Source organism: Bos javanicus, chromosome 8, assembly GCF_032452875.1.
Source record: "Bos javanicus breed banteng chromosome 8, ARS-OSU_banteng_1.0, whole genome shotgun sequence".
NCBI classification, from domain to species: domain Eukaryota; kingdom Metazoa; phylum Chordata; class Mammalia; order Artiodactyla; family Bovidae; genus Bos; species Bos javanicus.
The window spans coordinates 104,206,390-104,234,147 of NC_083875.1; the positions used below are offsets into that span (position 1 = coordinate 104,206,390).

Consider the following 27,758-nt stretch of genomic DNA (forward strand, 5'->3'; position numbering starts at 1 on the left):
CCAGGCCTCTCTGTCCATCGCCAGCTTCTGGAGTTTACTCAAACTCAAGTCCGTTGAGTTGGTGATGCCATTCAACCATCTTTTCCTCTGTCGTCCCCTTCTCCTCCTGCCTTCAGTCTTTCCCAGCATGAGGGTCCTTTCAAATGAGTCAGTTCTTTGCATCAGGTGGTCAAAGTATTGGAGTTTCAGCTTCAGCATCAGTTCTTCCAATGAGTATTCAGGACTGATTTTCTTTAGGATGGACTGGTTGGATCTCCTTGCAGTCCAAGGGACTCTCAGCAGCTCAGCCTGCAGGAGCAGTAACACTTTTGCCTCTGTGAGCTGGCCTCCCTGGCGAGGGCTCTGAGCAGGAAGCCATCCTGGGGTTTCCCGAGCCTGGACAGAGCTCTGGACACAGTGAGAGGCCCGGCTGGAAACTCAGCTCCCCAAGCTCTGCAGACCCAGTGAGGCCCCTCCCCACTCAGGCTCCACGTCCTTCTCAGCACGCTGGGACGTGAGTCCTGCCTGTACTGTTTCCCAGGTCGGGGAGAGGATTGTTTTGCTTCCAGGAGAGTCGAGCTGACGTGTACCCACCTTTCTCTTGAGGAGAATTCTCAGGCCAAAGAATCACTTTTTCTAGAAAGCAAAAGCAGGTGAGCTAACGCTGCACCGTTCCTGGCCTCTTCTACCTTACCTCTTCACACACTGGGGTCTGGGATACCAGCCAGGCTGGCTCCCCACATGGTGAGTCCCTACTGGGTCGGGGGAAATGTCCAGGAGATGCACATGGCTGTGATCCCACTGAGTCCCCCTGCTCATGCCTACTCTGTGCCTGGCACACAAGGGCACCCAATGAACACCTTCATTTTAATACTGTTAATATTCTCTGATTCTTAGATAAGTACTTCCAAAACCCAGACTCATTCCCTTTCAAGAGTAAAGGAGGAAGGTAGGAAAGGAGGGAGGGAGAAGATATTCTCAGCCTCTGTTCTTGACCTTGACCTTTGGCAACCTCTGCCCCTTTTGGGGTCCTGATTCTCCAATCTGTGAGACAGGGGACCTGATGACCAGACCGTTTCTCCTTGGACCTTCTAGGAGCCTATGACAATGTGGTTTCCCCAGAAGGGATGTCTTATCAAGCCCCCTCAACAGTCCTCCAGCTCTCTTTCTGCCCCTGAATCTGACTCAGAGAGCTGAAAGAAGCCTGAAGACATGGGGGTTGGGAGGGGGCAGCCCAATGGCTCCCAGGAGGCCTGCTGTTGTTCAGTCCCTAAGTTGTGTCCAACTCTTTGCAACCCCATGGGCTGCAGCACTCCAGGCTCCCCTGCCCTCTATCTTCCAGAGTTTGCTCTAATTCATGTCCATTGAGTCTGTGATGCTATCTAACCATTTCATCCTCTGTTGCCCCCTTTTCCTTTTGCCTTCAATCTTTCTCAGCATCAGGGTCTTTTCTAATGAATTGGCTCTTTGCCTCAGGTAGCCAAAATATTGGGAACTTCAGCTTCAGCATTAGTCCTTCCAATGAATATTCAAGGTTGATTTCCTTTAGGATTGACCGGTTTGATCTCCGAGCAGTCCAAGGGACTCTCAAGTGTCTTCTCCAACACCACAGTTCAAAAGCATCAATTCTTCAGCACTCCGCTTTCTTTATAGTCCAACTCTCAGATCCACACATGACTACTGGAAAAACCATAGCTTTGATTATACGGACTTTTGTGGGCAGAATGATGCCTCTGCTATTGAATGTGCTGTCTAGGTTGGTCACAGGTTTCCTTCCGAGGAGCAAGTGTGTTTAACCCCCTTTTACAGCTGTGCCAAGGAGGCCAGGACAGAAAGGATCTGCCTGTGTCAGGAGCATGTGGGGACGTGGGGAAGTCTTGCTCCTAGAACAGGGCCCCTCCACTTTCTCAACGTGGCGGCCTTGGCAACACATCGTGGAAAAGGAGCTGCTAGATGGTGGAAAGCAGCTCCCTGGCAGGGAGAGGGTCTCGGAGCAGGATGGGGGCAGCCTGGGTGGGGGCCCTGAGAGAGGAGGCAAGTGAGAGGGAGGGTCTGCATCTCTGCACCCCAGCTCCCACCCCTCCTCCACTGCTGCTTGATGAGGCAAGAGGCCCGTAGGCGGAAGCAGGAAGCCAGGAGGGACTGCGACAAGTCCCACTTCCTGCCTCACCCCAGAAAAGGGGAAGGTCCCAAGTGCAGTGTTCACAGCCTCCCATAGACTGGGTGAGGACTGGGCAGGATGTGGGGGGACCGACTTCCCCCTCCACACTCCCCTCTCCTGCACTAGACATTCAGAACGGGTGGAGAGGCTGTAGGTGAGGAGACAGGGGAGGAGAAAGGCAAAGGGGAGTGTTAGCCCCAGGTTTGAGCAGAAATTCTGCACTACTCCCTTGGGGCTCAGAGAGTCCAGGTAACTTCCTTAGGGTCACAGACCTAGTCAGTAATGGAGACAAGAGTTGCGCCCAGGTGGTCTTACTCCAGAGTTTATCTAGAAGGAGAGCTTCTGGTGAAATTCCTGGGCACCCCAGATTCTAGGATTCGAGGACTCAGAGCTCATCAGCAGCCTGGAGAGGGCAGGTTGCCGCCCCAGGGTCACAGAGTGACCCTACGGTAGAACAAGGAAGGACTGCGTCCCCTAGCCCCAGGGTCTCTGGAGGCAGGAGGCAGTGGCTAGGGAAAAGCGTCACCCCTCCGCCCCTCCACCCCTCCACCCCTCCACCCCTCCACCCTACCCGGCCTAGTACCTTGGCCCCGAGGCGCAGCTGGTCGATGGTGTTCTCGGCCTCGGCATATTTGGTGAGGAGCTTGTGATAGTCCTCCTGCGGAAAGGGGGGCAACGAGGTCACACACCAGGCCTCTGACTGTGAGATTTCCCCCCACCCCGGGAACCCACTCCCCAAAGGGGGCCTCTGAGTGCCTCGGAGGGAAAGGGCTCGGTAGTGGCAGTGCAGCAGACCCCTGCAGTGCAGACCCCATGGCCAAATTCTGGAGGGTCTGAGGCCGCAGGACCACTCATGCACCGACCTGTCTATAGCCCTGACAGCGGCGATGGCCTCAGGGCCAGCTCACTGCTATGCATAACCGGTCACAGAGAATCTCAGCTACTTGCCTATCTATCTGAACTCTGCCTGCGTGTGTCTTCCCCATGGCTCTACTCCCAGGAGTTAAGTAATATGTGCTTAGTCAATATCTCTGAATGGCTGATTGAATGAACCATCTAAGGGTCCACTGGTAGGAAAATAGAAGACTTGAAAATCACAGTTGCATTTACTCAGAGTTACAACCTGCCAGAAACAAAACTGAAGTGCTTCTTAAAACAAGTCCTTACAGAGGAAAAGCAAAAACAAATGTCACTGGTCACCTTTGAAGAAGGCCAGGGAACCCATGCATTGTTCTGAAAACTGGTCGTTAGAAGGACAGAATCCAGCATTTCTCCTGTCTTTCCCACGTGAATGAGCCCTTGGTAACCAAATAGTTGATGAAGGAAAGTTTTATTTTATAGAAGATTTCCAGCAAAAAAAAAAAAAAGCAGGGTACTACCGCTCTGTCGCCCTCAGTGAAAGCCTGGATCAAGGTAATGGCCATCAAGAGTCAATATCACAAATGAGACCAACAGGCAGTTTACGCTTCCTGAAGGCACCACCTATGATGGACTCTTGCCAAAAATCCCTACCCACATGGAACTACGATCGGGGGGAAATAAGCAAACGACTACAACCTGGAAACACCTCTAGTTCTAACTGGGCAAAACACAGGACAAAGAGAGGACAAGGAGACATATGAAAAGATATCAGAGGGTGTATCATAAAACCCCAGAATGTGGGAGACTCTGCAGGACAGAACTGGTTCCTTTAACAGATAAATTACACTGAAGAAAGAGATTTGGCAGAAAATGCAAAGAAGGGACTTCCCTGGCATCCCAGTGGTTAAGACTTTTTGTCTTCAAATGCAGGGGATTTGGATTTGATCGCTGGCTAGGAAGTTAAGATCCCACATACCTCTCGGCCAAAAAAAAAACCCAATAAAGACTTTAAAAATGGTCCACATCAAAAAAAAAAAAAAAAAGCAAAAAGGCAGAAGGTGATGGTGAGAGACTTGAAGGCACAACAACCAATACCTATCTGAGCCGTGTTTGGGATCCTGATTCACACAAACTGAAATAAGCCATTTATGAGACAAAGGGGGAGATCTGAATACTGACTGGACATTGGTTAATATTAAGGAATTGGCATTAAGTTTTAGGTAGGCCAACGATTATCTTCAAGAGTGATTCCTTATTGTTAGACATACACACTGAAATATTTGAGGGTTAAATGATTTGATGCCTGAAATTTGCTTCAAAATACCCCAGGAGTAGCAGGTGAGAGGTCGAGGAGGTGAGGCCGTTGATGAAAAAGGTAGATATGGCTGTGTGATCGGCTTCGGGGGTTCATCACTGCTATTTTCTCTCTTGTATGTTTCGAATTTTTCTTAGCAGGACTTGAAAACAAACACAGCCTATCCTTACAGCATGAGTGCAATCACTGCTTTTTTTTTTTGAACAACAGGCTTGGGAATATCTTCATCGCTGGGGGTATAACACTCCCATCATGAGCAGGGGGCTCCTGGTTGGCCCCCCAGATCCCCCAGACCCCCCCCCAACCCCGTGCCAATCCTATCCAGCCTCCAACCCACACCAGCAGGCGCCTTGGTGTGGAAGTGAGTCAGGCTTACCTGGAGCTGATGGACAAGCTTGGTGGCTTGCTCGGGTGTCCGAAATTCTTGGGGCACCCTGGTGATGGGGTGGGTAGGAGATGGGTTCTTTCCAGGGCAGACGTCTCCACTGCTCAGCAGCACCTCTCGCACAATCTCGGCAGGAGACTTGAAGATCAGTGGCTTGGCAGGGCCCTCGGGCAGCCTACTGTGGCTCCTGGCCTTGGGGGGGCGGTAGCTCTCATCTTTGGGGAACTTCACCCGGGGTCCCACCTTGGAGAAATCAGGGAGCGGGTAGTTCAGCCGCCCCCGGCCGTACTTGGGGGCATCAGAAGATGAGTGGCCAGCCAGAGTGGCTCCCGGCCTGGGGGGTGGCCTGTCCTGCCGAGCTGGCCTAGGGGAGGGGTTGGGAGGGCTGATGGAGCCGGTGAATCGGGAAGGGAGTGGCTTAGGTGATATCCGTATCTGCTTCCAGGACTGGTCCCCCGGCTGAGGGCAGGAGAGGCTGCTGTTTTCTGTCCTCCATCTATCTGCAGGACACTGGAGGCTCTGGGCGAGTGGTGCTGAGGATCCCTGGAATTCCGTGGGCGTTGCCAGAGCAACACTTCCTTCAGTTCTGTCATTTGGGTTGAGGAGGTGGTGGCTGGGGCTCTGGGGTGAAGTTTCTGCCAGGGCAGTGGGCTGGGGGACATCAGTCTCTCCTTCCCAGGTAGAATCCAGGTTGTCACTGGGGTGATTTAGGCTCACAGTCCCACTGCTCCAGGACCTGGGTGAACTGAAGTCAACAGTTGGGTTGACCTCAGAATGTTCTGGAAGTTTGTCTCCACTGGCTTGTTTGCTAGAAGCTACCCAGCCTGCAGGCTGACCCCAGTCCAGAGTGGTGGGGCTGGTGCTCCCATGGCCCCCTGAGCTGAGATAGGTCTCATACCCCAACCTCGGGGAGCTCTCTCCAGCTTCCTGGACCTCAGGACCTTGCAGAGCCTCACTTGGATCCTCTTTGGTCATGTCCGATTGAGGATCCTGTTGGGGGAGCCAGCTGAGAGGCAAGTTGGAACTTTCTGGGCTGTCCTCATCCTCTTCTTCAGACTCTGGAAAGACACGTCATGGCTTCATATACACGAGACCTGGACTCACCGAGTCCCATTACCTAGGTCATCTCAACCCCTGGGCTTTCATTTTCCTAATATGGGGTGATGGCAAGAAGCCCAGTAAATCCCCCCATACGGCCAAATACTTACCTAATACCTCCTCTGGTGGTCTCAAAGGTCCTCCAGCCTCAATCCTTAAACCTGGTTGTCCCCCTAGGGTTTCCTGTCTCAGCAAATGGAAACATCACCCCATCCAACTGCACAAGGCAGAAACCTGCAGGGTGTCTTTGCTATTTCCCTTCCCCTAAACCCCACAATCCAACCTGTCACCTGCTCCGGTCCTGGTTACCCCCTAGGGTGCTCTCAAACTCACCTACTGCCCTAAAAAGTCTCTTGCCTGGACCCCTGTAGCAGCCACTTAATCATCTCATCCTCCACCTGAAAATTCACCAGTATTTTCCTCTTGTTCCCAGGACAGAGCTGAGCCTTTAACATGGGCTGAAGGTCCCTGTCTGCACCCCCGTGAGCTCTCCTGTTCCAGCTCTTTCCACGGTCCCTCTCAGTCTTTCCCTGGTCTAGCGTGCCACACCCTCTCCTGCCACAGGGCCTCTCTACACGCTGACCTCTCTGCTAGGGTCCTCTTGCCCTCTCTTTGCCTAGTTAACTCCTATTTGTCCTTCACACATTAGCTCAACCTTGACCTCATCAAGGCAGTCTTCTCTAACCTTCCTAACTTAGGTCAAAATCTCCCTTTTATAGGCTTTCACATGACTGAATACCTCTACGTTGAAATACTTATTACAGTGGCAGCTTTCTATTTATTTATGTGATTGCTTCATTAATATTTTCTTCCCCCACTGTACTGTAAGCTCCATGAGGATGAAGATACCCTCTGCTTTTATTTACTATTGTATTTGCAGAGGAACTGCTCAATATTGGTTGACAGAATAGAAAGAAGAAGGAAGGGAGGGATAAAAGACAATAATGCATGCAAAACTCCCCCAAAATGGATAGTTGTTGGAATTATTATACTGTAGGTGCTCAATATTCATTCATCCATCCTACTCACCCACCCTCCCACTCATCCATTTGTCACCCACTCATCCATTGATCCGGAGAAGGCAATGGCACCCCACTCCAATGTTCTTGCCTGGAGTATCCCATGGACAGAGGAGCCTGGTAGGCTGCAGTCCATGGGGTCGCTAAGAGTCGGACACGACTGAGCGACTTCACTTTCACTTTTCACTTTCATGCACTGGAGAAGGAAATAGCAACCCAGTCCAGTGTTCTTGCCTGAAGAATCCCAGGGATGGGGGAGCCTGGTGGGCTGCCGTCTATGGGGTCGCACAGAGTCAGACACGACTGAAGCGACTTAGCAGTAGCAGCATCCATTAATCCAACCATCTATCCTTCCAATAATCCATCCATCCACCTATCCACCCACTCACCCATCCCTCATCCACTCACCTACCTATCCATTCATTACCCATCCATTTACCCACTCATCTACCTATCCATCCATCCATTCACATATCCACTACCCACTCACCTATCAACCACTCACCCAATCATCCACTCATCCATCTATTTATCCACCTATCTGCCTATCCACCCACCCATCCATCCATACATCCATCTATCCATCTATGCATCATCCATGAAGTCAATGCTTATTGAGCACTTACTCTATCCTAGACCCCATGTCCGCCTCTGGCACAGATCCCGAGTTTCAGGAGATACAGTCTGGGTACCACCAAGCACAGACTCTCTGCTCTGGCAGATGCACCTTTGCCATAATCCTTATGTCACTCTTTGCTCCCCCATGCTCTTTCCTCTAGCCTTGGCATTTCTATATCTTTCCACTCCTTAAAATTTCCTTTAGCAAGCCTCTCTTGTTTACAGCAGATTAAGTAACTTGCTCATGCAGTGGCTCAGAGCAGTTCTGGACTTGGAAGCAAGGTCCCAGCTATGAAGGCAAGTTAATCTCTGCTGATGGGGAACATGTGGTGGAATGAAGAGGTCGGACTTTGGAACCAGGCAGCCGTGGGTTCATTCCTGGCTTTTCTGATCCCTCACAGGGCGCCATGAATAAGAAGTTGACCACTGTGGCGGTCTTTATCTGGAGGCTAGTCTCTCCTACTGGCAGAAGGCGGTGAGTAAAGAAGGAGGCACGGTTTGTGCCCTGCCCAGCCCTGTGCCTGGGACAGAGTAAGGACACAGGATGTGGCAGCGGCTGTTACATCACAGCAGGGGGCACCCACGTGACCTCAAGGAGAGATCCCATTTGCCATTCCCTGAGGAGAGCTCAGAAACGGCTCCTGAGTGGGTAGCTGTGGGCAAACCCCACTTTACACAGACCCAGCCTGAGGAACCTGGGGTCACTGCACAATCTGCCGTCGGCCTGATGGCTTCTCTGACATCCATGAGGGCCTACCTGATTGTAGAATCCTAAGACGGGGGTGTCTCACTCAAACTCAAACACAGTAGGCACAACGTAATCAAGCTCGATGGTGTTATTACTCCCATTTCACAGATGGGGAAAATCAAGCTTCAGAGAGGAGAAAGGACTTGCTGAGCCAAGCTAGGAATTTAGTCTCAGTTGTTTTTGATGCAAAGAGAACGGTTATTTTAGAAAACAAGGGAAGCCAACATTCTCGTTGCTAACTGGGATTTTAAAAAATTGTAAAAATGGGCATAACCCCTGAACCAGGCAATTAAAATTATCAAGGTTATCATCAAAGCAGGTGCGCAAAGATAGACTAATGCCGTATCTCTGCATTATTTGTAATAGCAAAAAACTAGACATTACCCAGTGCGCAGCAGTAAGAGGATTGGCTCAACAAATTACAGAATACCCACACCATGGAATTCCTAAGCAGACATTAGAAATGATTTGTGGAAGAATATTTGATAAGCTGGGAAAGTGCTCATATCTGTTAAGTTACAAAAAAGCAAGCTACAATATAGCTTGTAGAATGTTCTATATTCGTATTACATATATATATATTTTCACACATATGAAAAAGGGCAGCTATCTGGATAATGAGTAATTTTCAGTCTTTTTCTATTTTGGTTTGTATTTTCTGATTTTTCTGCAATGGACAATATTGTTTATATAATTCAAATCTTTAAAAAAATTTAAATTATAGGCTTCATTAAGTGGATAACAAACAATGTCTTACTATATAGCACAGGGAACTCTGCTCAATGTTATGTGGCAGATGGATGGGAGGGAAGTCTGGGGGACAAAGTATACATGTATATGAATGACTGAGTCCCTTTGCTGTCCACTTGAAGACATCACAACATTTTTAATCAGCTATACTTCAACATAAAATTAAAAGTTAAAAAAAATTTAAGCATAGACTTCATAGATTTTAATTTAAAAAATTCTGAAACTCCACATTCACTTCCCACCTCCCTCCTGCTAGAAGGTGAGATGTTCAGGGTACCACTGTGGCATTGTAGGGGAGTCAGCCTCACCCGCTTCTGAAGACTCTCCAGATTCGGGATCCTGGCACCCAGCAGGCTGTGAGTCTGGGCCCCACTTCAGTGGCTGCAGGCACTGCTGGGCCTGGCGGAAGTCCTCCAGGAGCTCGGGGCTGCTCGCGGTGGGAAAGGGTCCCTCCTCTTCTGAGCTGCGTGTGCCACTCTCATCAGCATCCTTTCCCTTTTCAGCCCAGGCCCAGCGCCGCCGCTGGGGCCCCTTCCCCAGGCCCGGCTCAACCCAGTGGACCTCTGTTCCAGAGCTGGCCATTGGGCCTGGCCTGCGTTTCACCTGGGCCCCTTCATCTTCAGGAGGTGGAGCTGCCCCTATGGGCACCAGAGTCCCCACTGGCCCTTCTCAGCACCAGCCATCCTGCTTGTGGCCTGTTGGGACACAAACAAAGGGAGACCATGAGTCCTCGAGCTCCCTCCTGTCTTCAGGAGCAGGAATCAGCAGCAGGAACTTTGCAATCAGAAGCCCTGGTTCAGTCCTGGCTCCAGCCCTTTGAAGCTGCATGACCTTGGCCCGATCATTCCACCTTGGATTTCTTCATGAGTAAAACTGGGGTAATAATTCTTCTTTCTCTAAAGAGTTTGGTAAAATGCCCTGAGATACAGGATAAGGAGCCCAGAGGTCAGCAAACGGCAGGTTTCCCTGTGTGCCGTGACCGTGGGCCAGGGTCCCCATGTGGGCGCTGGGGCATAGGCCCTGTTCACGTGAGAACTGAGAGCCCAGAGGTAGCAGACAAACAACCGCAATTACAAATCCAAGTGAGAGTGATGGGGAAGCCCAGGGAGGGATCCCGGGGGTCCAGAGCTGGCCCAGGAGGTCAAGATATAGGTCCCATGTAGAGAACGTGTCCTCTGGGAAACTTCCTGAGCCCCCTCGGGAGTGAGGGAATGGTGAAAACAGCATTCCGGTACCCCAGATAATTGAAAACAGGTACTCAAATGAATACATGTGCACACACTTTCCTAACAGCACTGCTTGTAACCGCCAAAAGGTAGAAACAACCCAGACGTCCATCCATGAATGAATGGACCACCGAGTTGTGGTCCATCCACACGGAGGAATATTGTCCGGCCACAAAAAGGAATGAAGCGCTCACACTTGCTACAGGGATGAACCTCCAAAACAGGATGCTAAGTCAAAGAAGCCCAACACAAAAGGCCACACACTGTATGATTCTGTCCTTATGGAAGATCCGCAATAGGTGAATCCACAGAGAAAGAGACTAGTGCTCTTAGCTGGGGCAGAGGGGAGTGACTGCTGAGCGGACATAGGTGTCCTTTTGGGGTGATGAAAATGTTTTGAAACTAGATAGCAGTCGTTGCACAACTTTATAAATATACTAAATGCTGCTGAATTGTTCACTGGAGAGTGGTTAGATTCGTGTTGTGAATTTCACCTCAATTGGAAAAAAACAAAAAGAGCATTCCAGGCAGAGAACCATCAAGTACAAGGGCCCGGAGGCAGGAGGGGCACGTGGACATGGCTTCCTGATGGCGGTGCTGTTTGCGGGCAGGGGCTGGGGCTCTGAGAACAGACAGTGTGGGCCTGAGACGTGATGACCAGACCCAGGGGCCTCCTGGGGCCTGTTCAGGAATTTGCAGCATATTCCCGACTTGGGAGAGCACCCAGAGGTGTGGTTACAAGTTTCACTCCGGCTGCTTGGGGAGAATGAACCAGAAAGGAGAGCCTGGCTACTGAGCGAGCCATGGCAAGGGAAGGATGGCTGGAGAAGGGCTCCTCACCACCTGCCTTCTCTCCTCTCTTCTTTTCCCTCTTTTCTTCCCTCCCATCTCCTCTCCCCTCCTGCTATGGCCAACACCCCCCAAACACTCCCTCTGAGTCCTGGAAACACAAAGCTGGCAGAGCAGTGGCATGGTCCCACCCAAGGGGCTCCTGCAAAGGACCCACTCTGCAGATGGGGAAACTGCAGAGGACCAGAGCGTGAAGGGGCCTTGCCTGAAGCCGTGCACAGGTCAGGATAAGGCTGTCATGAGACGTCACCTTGCAGTTAGGGTAGTTAGGGTCCTGGCTCTTCCCTCCATACCCTGGGGACAATGAGAATAACTCCAGGCCTCTCAGGACAGATTTATCTGTGTTTGTCCCTGCAGCCTCATGAGTGGTCGGGTCCTGGTCAGAGCCTTGGTTTTTACCGTTGAGAAAAGCCAGCAGGCAACAATTTCTCGACAGAGTTCCCCAGGGATCAGCTCAGCCCAAGAAAGGCTGCCGCCTACTCAAGGGCTGGCGTAGGAACGGGGAATAACACTGTTCCCTCTCTGGTCTCAGGGTCCTCACCCTCTTCCCCTGACCCAATTGTCTTCCCTCCTCCTCGAGTTACCCAGATCACCCTGTAAGCCTCTGCGTGATCCCTACCACACAGGCTGGACCCTCTCTGTGCCGGCCCAGACAAGACGCTTTACTGCCCGTTCTCAATCTGTTCTCACCCCAAACAGGTAAGGAGGTCAAAAGAAAACTAGTTTTCAAATGAGAAAACTAGACCTCAGCATGGATTGGTGACGTGGCCGAGACCACCCAGCTGGTTAGTGACAGCAAGATTGCAACTGTTGCTTGCGGGCACAGTCGGGGAAGGAGAGGGCGGCTGGATTGAGAGCGTGGCACTGACACATGTATATGACTATACAAACGAGACCACCAGTGGGAAGCTGCTGTGTGACACAGGGAGCTCAACCTGGCGCTCCGGGACAACCCGAGGGGCGGGACAGAGCTGGGCGGTGGAAGGAGGTTCAGGAAGGACAGGACCTGTGTCTACTTACAGCTGATTCACGTTGTTGTGTGGCAGAAACCAAGACAACATTGTAAAGCAGTTATCCTCAAATCAAAGTAAAAAAAAAAAAAAAGAATTTGTAACAATTGACTTCGGCCCAGTGAGGGGCCAATTTCTTTTTTTTTTAAATCACACACCATTAAAAATATATTTGCTCATATACCTAGTACATATGTATTTCTTATAACATTATCCACATGACTTCTCACATGAACACGTTAAAATATATATATATATATAATTGAATTTTTTAAAGATCCAATAGAAAACAAATATTTGAAAAGGAAGTTCTAATCCTTGCTCCTTATACTCTCTTGGGGGGCCTGTACCCCTCTTGGAAATTCCTGATAACTTGAGCGCTCATACAAGAGGCAGATTCACTTTGCTGTATAGCAGAAACTAACATAACAATGTAGAGCAATTATACTCCAATTAAAAATAAAAGACAAAAAGAAAAAAACAATTTACTTGTTTTGCCTAATAGTAATAAAAACTCAAGGGAAAAAAAAAAAATCCTCTAAGAATGCAGAGCCTTAGGTTGACCCAAAGAGAGCTGGATTCCAGAGCCTGGGACAGGGCCCAGGAATCTGCATTTTAAACAGCTCTTCAGGCAAGGCCCATCTTTGCCCTTGACTAGTATTCTTGCCTGGAGAATCCCAGGGACAGAGGAGCCTGGTGGGCTGCCATGTATGTGGTCACACACACAACTGAAATGACTTAGCAGCAGCAGCAGGCCTTCCGGACCCTGCTGCTATGGCAGGTGTAGGAGGTACTAAAAGCTGCTGCTTTTCTCTTTTTGAAACTTCTGCCAAGGAAGGGGATGGGGGAGGCATGTGGGGCTTTCTGATGCTTTAAAGGGCTTTTTTCTAGCTGTGCCACAGAGCAGCCCGCCCAATCAGAGGGGCCTTGGTCGCACAAAGAGGAACATCCTGTCTCTTGGGATGACTCAGTCATGGCAGAAATCTCACTGTGACCAGGGGTAACCGCCTGTCAGAGGCAGCTGCGGTCACTGGCTGGAATTTTGCATATGTTCCCCAGGCCCCCAAACCTGTGAGCCTTTCGTGAGCAACACCCCTGCCTTTTGCGCAAGCCACAGGCTCCAGGACCAGTCGGTCAGCCAGTCAGTCAACAAACACACATGAGTGCCAATCACATGCGGACTTCATGCTGGGCCAGGACAGTTTTTCACTAGGCAATCGAGAAAGAGAAGCAGGCAGGGGTCCAGAGACAAGCTTCTGGGCTTGGTGCAGCTGCTCCACCTTGAACAGCTGGGCTTCGCTTTTCTCACCAAAATGGAGAAAACGCCACTTGCCTTTCAACCGTGGGAAGGGGCACTCTATGAGGGTGGGCTGGGAGGTAAGAACTTAGTTTCCTGGTTGACTTGTTGGCTTCTGAAGACCACAGACTCACAACTCTCAACCCCCTCCTCCTCCTTAAGGTCCTACTTCATAGTAACAAAGATATTAATACATATTGAGTGCCCAGTGGGTGCAAATTAACTTGAAAAAAAAAAAAAAAAACAAACCCTGGGACTTCCCTAGCTGTCCAGTGGTTGGGATTTATTTCACCTATCTAGGGTGTGGGTTGGGACCCTGATTGGGGAGCTAAGATCCCGTGTGGCTCGAGGCCAAAACACCAAAACATAAAACAGAAGCAATATTGTAACAAATTCAATAAAGACTTAAAAAATGGTCCACATCAAAAGTTTTTTTAAAAAAAACCCAGCCCTGTGATCTACTGTGTGCCAAGCGCTACACCATACACGAGGAATAGACATGAGTAAAAGCACTCCAAAACTTCAGATGAGGGGTACAGAAGGGCTATTGTTGCAGGGAGCCTGAAACTGGGCCTGAGAGACAAAGGATTTGGAGGAAGAAGAATGAGGAAGGGCGTTACAGGCAGAGGGAATGGTACAGGCAGAGGTACAGAGGTCTGAACGGGTGAACAGAAGTTGACTGAGGCTACGGCAGGGGCCCCTGACTCCTCAGGCTGGTTCTAGTTGGCCTTCTGAGGGCACATGGCAGCTTCCGAGGGGCGGTGGGGTTGGGGGGCTGAGCTCGGGAGAGCCCCAGGAGCACTGAGTCTCCTCGGGAGCTGGGCTATCCTTGAGGGGCCCTGCCAGCCCTGGGGGAGCTAGCCCCAGAAGGCAGCGCCGGCCACTCCCCGCGTCTTTGGTGCGCCGCCTCCCTGCTGCTCAGAGGGTAAAGCGTCTGTCTACAACGCGGGAGTCCCGGGTTCGATCCCTGGGTTGGGAAGATCCCCTGGAGAAGGCAGTGGCAACCCACTCCAGTACTCTTGCCTGGAAAATCCCATGGATGGAGGAGCCTGGTGGGCTACAGTCCATGGGGTCGCAAAGAGTTGGGCATGACTGAGCGACTTCACTTTCCTTTCCCTGCCACCACGCCACCTCACGCCTGGTTCTCCTGAGGGTCTGTGAGTCCCTTGTGGTGTCTATCCACTTCCTGAGGGGCTCAGCCACCCCCACGGGGCTTCTCTGTCCCCTCAGTCCAAAAGTGAAGACCCTTCCCTTCACGGCTCCATCCCCAGGTTCTCCTCTGCCAACTTCAGCTGCACAGCCCACCTCTGCCCACCTACCCTGCCCTCCAAAGCCCTGTACTGTCCAGCCAGGGCTCTCCGAGGCAGCCCCCCCACCACACCCACCCAGTCCCTGACATCTCCCAGATGTAGAAACCGAGCCGGAGGGAGGTGGCCAGCTTTCACAAGACCTCACAGCCCGGAAGTGTGGCCAGTGATTGAAACCCAGGGCTTGTGACTCTGAAACCAAGTCCATCAGACTCGGTGGGCAGTAAGAGAAAGGGAAGGAACCCCCCTCCGCCCTTTACCAAGTGGCTGGGCCTCTCCAAAAAGACAGGGCTTTTGAGCTCACAGCCCTATACTCAGCTGCCCTCCGTGGCTAGTCGGCAGGGCACAGACCTGCTGTTATCAAGGTGGGGGTGGGGGGGATGTCCTGCCAGCTGTGTAGAAACTAGTTCCCTGAGGTCCCCAGCCACTTTCCACACTGGATGTGCCCCCTGCCCACCAGCGGCAGTAGAGGCCCGGGAGAAAGAGGAGAGATGCCCCTTGCTGCTGTGGACTCTTGCTGCACCAGTCTGAAGGGCTGGGCTGGGTCTGGGGGCCCCTCCCTGGCTTCTCTCCTTGTCCTTGTGCAGCAGAAGGGCCACTCTTTAGTGGGGACCCCACCTCCCACTGCATCCTGGCTGCTCCCCACCCACGCCTCATGTCTGAAGCCCCTTAGCAGCCCATGGGACGAACTCGCCATGTGCAGAGAAGAAAGAACTCCCCAGGCACAGAGAGGGACCAGCGCTTGCCCAAGTTCACCGAGATCAGAACCAGAGCTCAGGCTGGGATCCAGGATTCCGAGGCTTGAGGAAATGTCCCCCAAATCCACCCCTGCCCCTGGGGGCTGGGCTCCCGAAAGCCGTAGAGAAGTAATACGGCTGCCACAGCTGCCACTTCCTGGCTGGGCTGGTCCAGATGCCTGGACTGTCCCAGAGAGCCTGTGACTGGCCCATCCAGGGGGAAGGCGGCTCCTCTGACCACCCCCCTCCCCCGTCCTCCTCCGCTCCCTCACCTCTCTCAGGCTCCACCACCATCCTGCTGGCCCAGGCTCAGGGGACCTGCATATGAGGTCTTTGTTCCAAACCTGGGGAGCCCCCTGTCTCCACGGCACCCTGGCCCGCCTCCAGGCCGCTCTGCCAGCCCCAGCGGCTGCTCACAGACAAGCATCGCTCCCCACCTCTCCCCGCCCCTGCTGTGGCTGAGGCCGCCTTGCCTCGGCAGGAAGCGCCCAGCCTGATTTCCTACAAGTGTTTCTCAGAAGGAGGGGGTTTGTCTGTGTGCAGAGTAAGAGGGAACAGAGGGAGCTTAACCCCTTGCAGGCCCTCTGTGGGTTGGCACCGTTCAGGAAAGGACTTGAAGAAACTTCCAGTGTCAGAGCTTGGGACCATCTCCACCAGAGTATACAATGGGGACAAAAAAGCCCAGGGAAGGTCAGAGAGTTGGCCAAGGTCACACAGCATGCTGAGCCTGGAAGGAGGCCTCCAGCAGCCTCAACCCTCTAAGAGCTTTCTCCACAGCCCCTACTCTCCAGATCATGACCTTGTTCGAAGCCCCCTCACTAGGGCACAATGCCCATCTGTACAATGGGAGCCTAGGCTGGGATTGGATGGGAATGGGAGCCAGATGCTTGCTTGGCACCCTTTCAGCCCTTTGCAGCCTGTGGGATGAACTCATCATGTGCTGATAAGGACACTCCAGGCACCAGCGTTTGCCCAAGTTCACTGAGATCAGAATCAGAGATCAGGTTGGGATCCAGCTAGGATACTCTGGCCTGTCTGCCAATACCTCAGGGAGGCTGCAATGATTCCTGCCATCCCACCCACCATCCTCATCCCAAGCTGGGCCTGTAATTAAGAGGGATATTTTCCAGGCATCATGGAGGTAGAGAACTGGCTGATTGCTGATCAAACTGAACTTCACTGGCAGGGCACAAGACAGGCTAAACCCTGGCTCCACTAGACATAGACAGTAAACAATCACGGAGAGAGACAGACAGGGTGACATGAGATGAAGATCCATATCCCAGGCTGCTTTCAGTAACACGGATGCCTAGGTTCACCCAGAGTAACAGCATCAGTCTTTGGGCATCAGTGATTTTAAAGTGTCCCAGGTGACTGGAATGTGTGGCCCTGGTAGCCAATCTGTGGGTCAGAGGGTCATGTGTTGGGGCAAAGAGTTTGGGGATGGCCAGGAGGGTCTTTGTGAGAAGGTGACATTCAAACAGGGGACCAGAAGGAAAAGATGGGCAGGAGTAAGCCACAAGAAGGGCTGAAGGTAAAGTATTCTGGAAGGATGAGTGCAGAGGGCAAGGTGGGAACCAGTGGGGCTTTCCCTGGGAACAGCAAGTGTGTGTGCAGAGCAGAGTGAGCCAAAGTGGAGAGGGGTGGCCTGTGTCCGTCCCCTGCAGTCTGTGGCTCCTAGCCCTGGCCCTGCCCAGGATCCAGGGATTCTGATTCAGGAAACTGAAAAAGACACTGTGGCCTCTGTATTGTCCAAAAAGCCCTCTGATTAGTGCTGCTGAGCAGCCAGGTTTGGAAACTACCCAGGTAGGACAGAAAAATGTATTTTACAGACGGTTCGGACCTGGCTTCAAATCCCAGTCCCACCTCTTTCTTGAGAACTCTGTGACCTTTGAGCCTTCACCTCAGCCTTCCAAGCCTCAGTTTCTTCATTTATAAAACAGGGATAAGAAGAATAGCCACTCTGCAGGACTGCTGCCAAGATCCAGTGAGGTAACATTTGCAAAGTGCAGAGCCCCGGTGCTTGGAACATGCACGCGAGAAGGAATGAATGAATTCTCCCAAGGTCAGTTTGTATCCGGCAAAGCTAGAACCTGGTGCCCTCATCCCAGTAATCACCCCATCCCCTCCCCTGCCTTTTTCTCACATCTGGGGGGCGGGGTCTACCCGCAGCATCAGCCAAAGGTGGAACGGAGCCAATCCCTAATAAGGCTCCTCCCTGCCAGTTCTGGTGACCATGTGGGCCATTGTGTGAGGGGCGGGCTCCCCTGACACCCCGTCACTCACTCACTCTCTCCCTCCCTGGCCATTAATTCAGGCAGCACTGCCATCAAAACGCCAGGTGGCTGCTGCTTCCAGGCACGCTGTGCAGCCCCTAAATAACCCGCCACCCCTAACTTAGAAGCAGGCGCCGAACCCCAAGGGAGACAGCCCCTGTGTGCCCTGTTCCATCTCCTTGACACCCCGGGCTTACCAACCCTTCTCCCTGCCTTAGCTTGTGTGACGCCCTCTGCCAGCACACCATCTCCAACTACAGGCCGAATCCTACTTAACCAACCAAGCCCATTCATTATATGGTCACCCTGGCACCTGCCCTGGGCTTCCTTGGTGACTCAGATGGTAGAGAATCTGCCTGCAACGTGGGAGACCTGGGTTTGATCCTGGGTCGAGAAAATCCCCAGGAGAAGGGAATGGCAATGAACACTCACTTTTCGAACCCACCCTTCTGTACGAAGCTTGGCCCCCATCTTTGACTCAATTGCGCAGGCCAGAACCGACCACAACGCTGGGTACTTCCCTCTTACACCCCATAACCAACCATCATCAACTGCTAGTGATTCTATTTCCTAAATCTCACTGGAATCCATTCCGTCACTGCATCCCTACGTGGCCTCTTGCAACAGCATCTCCTGGAAAGCCCAAGGATCTCTCCAGGCCCTTCCAAACACTGTTCCAAGTGCTCTTCGCAAAACGGACGTGTCCAAACACAGCCCTTCTCTGCTTAAAACGTTGTGCTAAGCTGCCCACTATTCTGAGAAAGAAGATGAAACTCCACAGCTAGGCTGCACTCCAGCCTCTCTGTCCTCAGCATGCTTAGGGAACACGGGGGGCTCCTTGGTGTCCCTGGGACAAACGTACAGTGCCCCCCCTCTTCACTCAACCCCACTTCTTCTCCCTGGTGACTTGCAGTCACCCTGCAGATCCCAGAACCATGTGCCCTTTTTGCGGACTTGCCAATTGGAATTAGACGTTGGGTCTGCTTCCCAGGTGCCTATGGTGGTAAAGAATCTGCCTGCCAATGCAGGAGACATAAGAGACGCCGGGTCAGGAGGATCCTCTGGAGGACGAAGTGGCAACCCACTCCAGGATTCTTGCCTGGAAAATCCCATGGACAGAGGAGCCTGGCAGGCTACAGTCCATAGAATTGCAAAGAGTCGGACGTGACTGAGCACGGTCTGCCTGACACCTGGGAGCTCTGTGAAGCACACCACTACCCAGTGCCCAGCACAGACCCTGACACTCAGGAGAAGCGCAGCGGATGCCTGCTGGCTGATCTTCTGAATCTAGCCTGTCGTCCCAGCCTTGTTTGTGGCCCTCACAGCCACCCAGTGAGGCTGACGTGACATCCCCAGTTTACAGGTAGGTAAACAGAGGCCTCAGATACTCAGATGACACCACCCTTATGGCAGAAAGTGAAGAGGAACTAAAAAGCCTCTTGATGAAGGTGAAAGAGGAGAGTGAAAAAGTTGGCTTAAAACTCAACATTCAGAAAACAAAGATCATGGCATCCGGGCCCACCACTTCATGGGAAATAGATGGGGAAACAGTGTCAGACTTTATTTTTTGGGGGCTCCAAAATGCAGATGGTGATTGCAGCCGTGAAATTAAAAGACGCTTACTCCTTGGAAGGAAAGTTATGACCAACCTAGATAGCATATTCAAAAGCAGAGACGTTACTTTGCCAACAAAGGTCCGTCTAGTCAAGGCTATGGTTTTTCCTGTGGTCATGTATGGATGTGAGAGTTGTATTGTGAAGAAAGCTGAGCGCTGAAGAATTGCTGCTTTTGAACTGTGGTGTTGGAGAAGACTCTTGAGAGTCCCTTGGACTGCAAGGAGATCCAACCAGTCCATTCTGAAGGAGATCAGCCCTAGGATTTCTTTGGAAGGAATGATGCTAAAGCTGAAACTCCAGTACTTTGGCCACCTCATGTGAAGAGTTGACTTATTGGAAAAGACTCTGATGCTGGGAGGGATTGGGGGCAAGAGGAGAAGGGGACGACAGAGGATGAGATGGCTGGATGGCATCACTGACTCGATGGATGTGAGTCTAGGTGAACTCCGGGAGTTTGTGATGGACAGGGAGGCCTAGCGTGCTGCGATTCATGGGGTCGCAAAGAGTCGGAGACAACTGAGTGACTGAACTGAACTGAACTGAAACAGAGGCCCCAAGAGTCACAACTTGCCCACAGTCACAAAGCTGGTGAGTGCGGCTGGCGATTCAGACACACAAAGACCCAAGTCTTAACAGCCATGCTTGGTGCTCACACTGTATATACTGTGGAGATCATTAATATTCCAGGCACCAGAAAATCAGGAGGGGAGCTTGTAACCAGCGAACTGCCACTCACTAAGTCAACGTTCTGACTTTATAAGGAGGCTCTGGTTCGTCACAAAGCCTTTCGGTTTTCTAAAGTGCTTTCTCATCCTTCATAGCATTAGATGCTTGAGAAACACCTTGGGAAATGGGCAGGACAAGGATATGATTTCATCATATGCATCAGGGAAACAGAGGCCCAGAGATGGGTCAGAAGCAAAGGAGCAAACACAAACCTTTGGCCCCTACCGCCAGCGACTTAGCAGCAGCAGCATCCGGGCCTTGAGCACCTTCATCAGAAGCACGCCTGGAGGGCTGTGTCTGCACGACCCAGTTCTCAACACAGGAGCTCAGCGAGCCCTGGCCATTTGTTCCCTCAGCCCCTGGGTCACAATGCTCTAATGTCCTGATGGCTATTTCTCACCCACACTCCCTACTCCCCGCCTCCACAATCATTCTTAAGCCCCACCTAAATGCCTGGCACGTTAATCAGGCTGGAAAGTGAATCTTTTTTTCAAGCCTTCCGGTGCCTCCCAGGACACAGCACAGGACATGGCCCAGGATCCAGACGGGCGTTGCTGGCTGATGTGATGAGCCCTGGACAGTCGCTCCTTTACATGATGTCCCGAGGCCCATGGGGTACCGGGGACCCGCAGGCTTCTCAGCCATCCTGAAGGAAACCATGGCTGTTATTTCATCCTCAGTGCCTCCTTGATCTCTCTCCTTCCCTGGGGAAGAAATGAAAACCCACCCTGAGGTCACCCACTCTTTCTTGCCCAGATTGCTGAATTTGCACCTATCGTTAAAATCCACAGGGGTGAGGAGGCAGGAGACACTTTCAGGAATGGACCCAGAAATGATGGAAGCATGGCTTGGGAAGAGGAGACCTAGTTTCAGCCTGAGTGATGCTGGACAAAAGCTTTTCCCTCTCTTGGCTCTGATCTTTGAGGCTTAATGGGATTCTCTCTGAGGTTATCAGAGTGGCCTTCTGTCATGAAATCTCCTGGGCTTTTTGATCCCACTTGCCCACACAGGCAGAGACACTAAGCTGATGGGAGGCTGTGAGGAGCAGGGGTTCAGGGCACAAGGATTTTGTGAATAACCAGAGGCTTCCAGGGTCTCTCTTGGAAGTTGTGTGACCTTAGACAAGTCACTTAACTTCTCTGAACTCCAGATTCCTTATCTATAAAATGGGACTTTACAGGATCTTTGGTCAATAAGACTACATACCCTAAACCCATGGCCAATGCCTAGTTGGCACAGAACTCGTGAATAAATGACTTTGGACATATCTATGAAATGGCTTTATGGCCTGCTCCCTGCAGGACCGAGTTTAACTTTCCTGGCTCTCCTAATATTAGCCACAGATCAAGCTCTGAGTCCTTTACACAAAAGGCAGCAGCCAGCCCTTCTGATCAAGTGGAGAGAAATGCTGCTATCTCCCAAGGATTCTTCTCCCTGTGGCCCCCAAACCTGGTCTGGGGATCACTGACCCAGCTAGAAACTGTGTCCTCACCCTGAATCATTAAGGAGGAGAATAAAGGTCTTCCTCAGCCAACTAAAACACCGGTTATGTAGGAGAGTGTGCTCATATTGAGGAAAACACACTCATGCTCACACACTCACACATACACACTCAAATTTATCTTCCATGGAAAGAGTTCAACAACAAAAAAATGTGCATGTGTGGGAACACATTGCTAACAGCAAAATTTTATTGTGCACCTATTACATAAAGACCCTTCCATGGATTAGAAACTCATTATTTAATCCTCATACCAATCCAAGGAGGCAGGAATTATTATGCCCATGTCCCAGGAGAGGAAGCTGGGTTTGAATCAAGTAGTCTGAAACCAGACACTACCATCTTAATCACTTTGCAGGTGGTGGAAGGGTGGGAAACAACCTCGGTGTCCAATAATGGGATCATTAAAAAGATAAATGATGGTATTTCCACTCAAAGGAATATTATGCAGTGAGGAACAGTCATATTGTAGAAGAATATAATGTAATGCAAAAAACCGTCACATGTTAAGTGAAGAAGCCAATTAGAAAATAATAAATATCTCATTTGAGTCCATTAAAGAAAAACACTAAAATATGGAGGGAAGGAGGGAAACAGGAAAAGAAAAAGAGAATTCCTCCAAAATGTTTACAATAATTATTACTAGGTAGAAAACTAAGGCAAATTTACTCTTTTTCCTTATGTGTATTTTCTAAAATAACAGCTATTTTAAGAGTAAAATGAACTTTCACTATTTGGTAAAAAAACAAAGCAAAACAAACACAAGCCAGTGGCGCACAGCTGCGCAGGTCTTCATTCTGATGTGACCTTGGTCCCGACCCTGCTCCGTTTCCCTGCCCGTGAAAGCGGGGAAGGCTGGGCTCTTCCAGGGCCTTCGCAGCTCTGACATTCTTCGGTATCCCCATCCCACACCTCCTCTCTTCCTCTTTTTAGACTCTGACCCTGTGCTTTTTCACATGGCTTATCATGAATAAATAATACATAGCCATTATGCAACATGTAGGATTATGTGAAGATCACAAAAAGGAAAGGAAGCAATCCCAGCCTCAGCCTTAGTCTAAACCTCTCAGGACACGGCATGTGTCGTCTCATTGGAACTTCATAATCACGCATTTAACAGACAAGAAAAGACCCAGAGAGGTTATACCCTTTGCCCAAAGTCCCACAGCACAACAGGGGCAGAGTGGATCTGCACCCACAAGTAAAGTGTTACCCTGCAGATGAATCCCTGATTTGACGGCAGAGGGCGGAAAGTAACCTCCTGACCCCTGAGGCCCCTCCTTGGTCCTTGGCTGTGGTCCCAGGACTCTAAGAAGACTCACAGCTAGGCACCCAAGTCTGGCTTTGATCACTGGTCCCTCCCCCACAAGAGGCTCAGCTTGGAGTGGAGGATGTGAGAAATGCTGGTGAGGATCTAGGGACGTGGTCCAGGACCACCTCTGGGGGCAGGCAGTCTCTCCCTACGGTCTAGCTGGAGTTTGGCCGACACTTGGCAAGGAAGATCAGACTAAGATGGGACTGCAGGCTGGAACAGAGGAGGGACCAAGAGGTTAAAAATGTGACGACCCAGAGGGATGGTATGGGGAGGGAGGAGGGAGGAGGGAGGAGGGTTCAGGATGGGGAACACATGTATACCTGTGGCGGATTCATTTCGATATTTGGCAAAACCAATACAATATTGTAAAGTTTAAAAATAAAATAAAATTAAAAAAGAAAAATGTGAGAGTGCGGGGGCTGAGAGGCCTGGGTCCAAATCTGGTGGTTCTGATATGTTTCCAAACATATATTCTATAGCCTCATCTACAGATGGAGGGCAACACTGTCCTCAGGGCCTTGCTTATGAGGAAGCATGGCTTGGGAAGTGGAGACCCAGTTTCACTTCAAAAGTTATAGGATAGTGTTTGCCAGCCTTAGCACATGCGCTCAGAAAACCAGGGGCCCTGTTAAAAGGGTGAGATGAATGGAGAGAGTAGCATGGAAGCATATACATATGTAAAATAAATAGCTAATGGAAATCCGCTGTATGACTCAGGAAACGCAAACTGTAACCACCTAGAGGGGTGGGAAAGCGTGGGAGGTGGGAGCAAGGTTCAGGAAGGAGGGGACATATGTATCCCTATGGCTAATTCATGTTGATGTACAGCAGAAATCAAACCAATCATCCTCAATCAAGTAAAAATAAACAAATATAATTTTAAAAAAAGAAAAGAAAACCAGGGACCCTGTTAGCTTTCTCCTGGCTCCTCTGATCAACCAGAGCTTCTTCCCAGCTGCCCTGCCCCCAGCTCACCCTCCAATACCTTCAGCACATGCTGCTGGGTAAATCTTCTTAGAGCATCAATCTGACCAAGCCTTTCCCGGTTTAAAGGTCATTGGTGGCTGCTGTCACTTTCAGGTTAAAGGCTAGACATTTTGGCTTGGAATTCAGGCTTGTAACAACCCGTTCCCAAGTCAGAGGGCTGTTGCATTGCACCACTCGCATCACAGACTAGCAGCCTCATCTCATAAAAGTTACTTTCCAAAATTCTGCACTTCAGGGGAACAGTAGTGGGGAGCAGGCCTTGGCCAACTTTGGCTGTCATGCAAAGGCCAGTCTTTCATGACCCAATACACTTCACATGCAGCTCTCTTATTTAAAAACAGCATGGCAGGAGGGGTGGGGGGCGATGGGAATTCCCTGGCAGTCCAGTGACCGGGACTCCATGCTTCTACCGCAGGGGGCCTGGGTTTGATTCCTGGTCAGGGAATTGAGATCCTGCATGCCCCATGGCTCAGTCAAGAAAGAAAGAAGGAAGGAAAGAAAGACAGAAAGGAAAAGAAAAAGCCCTTAACCGTGGCCTTTACTAATTTCTATAATATAAATGCCCTTACTATGGTCAATTTCACGCTATCAACACAGTATCACTGAACACAGCACTGGGAAGAGATACATTCAATCAGCTCTCACCAGATGACACACCCCTGCAACATCCAAAAATAACAGCAGACTAACCCCAAAGAAGAGCTGTGTGACCTCAGGTGAGTGACTTAACCTGTCTGAATCACGAACTTCTCATTTGTAAAATGTAAAACAACAGCACTCATCTTATGGCAACATTGTGAACACTAGTTGATCAACAACAATATACAGGGTACCTACCACGTGGTAGAGCTCTGTACTAGGCACGGAGAGGGTGACTGGGGACAAGATGCACAAAAACTCCTGCCTTCCCAGACTTTACTTGATGCAGTAAAACCGTTTGCACAGTAGCTGGAAGACAGCATTCTGTTTTATTAACGGTCTTATTGTTGTTATGCCTTCCTTTCTGTGGACCTCAGTGTCCCCATCGCCAAACTTAGAATGTAGCCTGAACCAAACTTTCTGTGATGCCACCTCACTTGAGCCTTAAAATGTCATTACCATTCCCATTTTGCAAAGGGGGAAGCTAAGGCACTCAGAACTGAAGCCAGGCTGAGGATTCGATCCAAGGTCTTCTAACTCCCAGTCTTCAGATCTGTCCCACCTCCCTCCGGGACTGAGGAAACACAAAAAGGCCTGGAATTCAGCTGGTGACTCAGCCGGATGCTGAAAAAAACAAAAAAATACTCTTTCTTTCCTACTTCATGGGGGTACACTGAAATGTCTTTGGTGTGTACCACTTTCCAAAATACCCTCTCAGCATGCCAGCCACAGTGCCAGGACCATTCCCAGTCTCTCTGGAAACCCTGGCACTTCTGGTGGACTCTGTGGACTGATGGGAGCTGATGAAACCCCCTTGCAAGAAACAACCCAAATCACATGTTTCAAATGCAAACCTCTGGACTTTGGGCCTTTGCCTAAAGGCCTCACATGGGCATCTTCTCCCTCTTTCTGAAGAACAGAGACCACCCCTGAGAATAAATAATCCTCCAAAGACCACAGGGTCCATCCCCCATTGGTAAGTAAGCCAGACTAGGGCCCCTCAAATGGATAGGTAGCAATTCTGTTTTTTGAAAAAACAAAACAAAACAACAGCCAAAAAAATAAAACCCACCAACTCCAAAGGAGGTGCCTGGAAATGTCTCTTTGGAAGTCCCTCTAAGTATCTAACCCCAGTCCTTCATGCTTCACTTTCAGTCATTTCTTCTCCTTGTGTTCTAGAGGACAGGAACAATGCCCCTTATCACTGCAACCTATCTCGGCTTCTTTTCTCAGCTCCAAAATAGCCCAGTTATCAGCAATGTTCCTTTTCAACTTTCTTAACTTTGAAGCAGACACTTTCCAAATGTAGGTAATGATCCGTGCCAACATGTCATTTCTTTCAACGAAAGCCAGGGAAAGGAGCAGGGAAGAGCCTTGTCCAAGGTGGCGCAGTAAGAAGGCTCCGGCTCTACTAGTGCCAGACCCATCACACAGGGGAGAAGCTAGCTCTGCGTCCGCCCCGCTGCGCGCCCTTGGGCAAGCCTCAGCTCCTCTTTGGGCCTCAGTGTCCCCACCTTCGTAACAAGAGAGGCTGGCCTTATGCCTGCAGTCCGCTCCAGATCCCACCACTGTCACAGTGGCCCACCCTCATGCTGGGCCTTGCTCTACCTCCCTACCCCTGCCAAAAATAGGAAAAGAAACTTGCGTTAGTTGTCCGGGGAGGGCGCGCGGCTCGGGATTGTCACGCTGCGCAGGTTGTTGCCGGGTGAGCGAATACCACACAAATCCCAGGACAGACAGAGAAGTCCCACCTCCCGGGTAACCACAGCTACACGGGCCACACCTCCAACCCAAACACAGCTATAAGCCAAGCCAAGATCCACCCCCAGATTCCCTTGGGACCCCTCCCCTCCCTGTGACCAGCCCCAGTTGAAGAGAGAGGGAGAGAAAAAGCCAACGCCCCCATTGCGCGGAGGTGGAAACTGAGGTCAGAGGGTGGAACCGAGGCCGGCGGGGTTTGGACTCGAACCCCATAGCCCATCCAGAGCGCCCTCCCATTCCCGGAGCGGCGATCGGTCTCCTTCCCGAGCGCAGGGGTTTCCACGTGGGAGAGGCCGAAAGCTGCGCGGTCCCTGTAGATCGGAGCCCACCGACGCTGTCCACTGTTCCTCCCCATTTCCCGGATGGAGAAACTGAGACCCGGCTAGAGGCCAGGACCCGCCCTAGACCCACCGCGAACCCCTCCCAGGGTCTCACCTGCCGGCTGCTGCGGCGCGCGGGTGGTTTCCTGGAGTTGAGCGGCAAACAAAGGCCTCCAATCCGGGCGCGGGGCGGAGCGGCGATGTTTTGCATAATCCCGAGACCGGCCTATGACGGCCCGGGCACGGCCCCGGGAGGCGGGGTTTCTGGATGTTCCACCAATCGCTGAGAGGTGGCAGCCTATGTCCCGCCGCAAGAGGTTTGGACGTAGGCTCCAGGCTCCAGGACTGAAAATCTCAAATCTGGGAGATTGCGTGTTCTTCTGAAACCCGCCCAGCCGCAGATGGGAGACTGAGGCGCCTGGAGTTAAGACGTTTGTGAAGGATTTCACAGAACCGCAGTGAAGAAGAATCCATAAACTCTGATGGCGGAAGCGAATAATAAACAAGACAGTAACGATAATAAACTTTTCTAGAGCCCTTATGTGTCAGGCACGGTTGTAAACTCTTCCAGTGTCCGATCCTTGCCTATAAGGTAAGTAGGTATTATCACTACCCCTCGAGTGTGTTCTACTCGAAACCATCTTTTAGACAAGCAGGCAAACGCAGGCCTGGGCAGAGATGGAAACTTGCCTAAAGTCCTGCAGTGAGAACGAGACAGAAATAATCCATTGTTCAGTTAGAGTGCTCCGGGAAGGATGACAGTGTAAGGTGTCAAACTGGCCTAGGTTCTCGCCCCAGTTCTGCCGCTCGCTGCCACTGAACTTCAGGTAAACGGGATTCTTAACTTTCACCTCACAGGGTTTCTGAAGGGAGTAAATGAATAAACATCGCACCAGGCCTATAAGAAATAAATCAGCGACAGTAATTTAAAGGGCTCCTCGACCAATCGTATTGCACAGGGGCAAAGGCTTGTAACAGGCCCCGAGACAGGAAGTGATCTGCCCAAGGTCTGGTATCCAGCTGTGTTACAGCACAGTTCTCTTTCCTTTTGGTGGAAAGTTCCTCCCAGTCCCCCAGGTTCGGTGACCCCCCACACACATATCTAATGGTAATCATAGTAACAGCTTCTATGCACTGAAGCTTTACTCTGTCCCAGGAACAAACATTTTAGCTACTCCTTACAATAGCTCACAAATTATTCCCTGGTGGCTCAGACGGTAAAGCATCTGCTCGCAATGCGGGAGACCCGGGTTCGAT

At 51.0% G+C, this 27,758-nt stretch overlaps 1 protein-coding gene across 2 annotated transcripts in view; it reads right to left on the reverse strand.

The window, feature by feature from the left end:
- The window catches only part of AKNA (AT-hook transcription factor), a 58,850-nt gene extending 32,153 nt beyond the window's left edge, over window positions 1-26,697 (reverse strand). The window contains exons 1-4 of one of the 2 annotated variants that reach the window (XM_061426621.1): window positions 26,617-26,697; window positions 9,243-9,629; window positions 4,693-5,759; window positions 2,724-2,798 (exon numbers count right to left, since the gene is read on the reverse strand). In XM_061426621.1, the coding sequence (XP_061282605.1) occupies window positions 2,724-2,798; window positions 4,693-5,759; window positions 9,243-9,516 (1,416 nt within the window). In that variant the 5' untranslated portion in view covers window positions 9,517-9,629; window positions 26,617-26,697. Of the gene's footprint in view, window positions 1-2,723; window positions 2,799-4,692; window positions 5,760-9,242; window positions 9,630-15,632; window positions 15,806-26,616 lie in introns of those variants that run through there. The other variant, XM_061426619.1, reaches the window with a different exon arrangement.
- Between the last annotated feature and the right edge of the window lie 1,061 nt (window positions 26,698-27,758).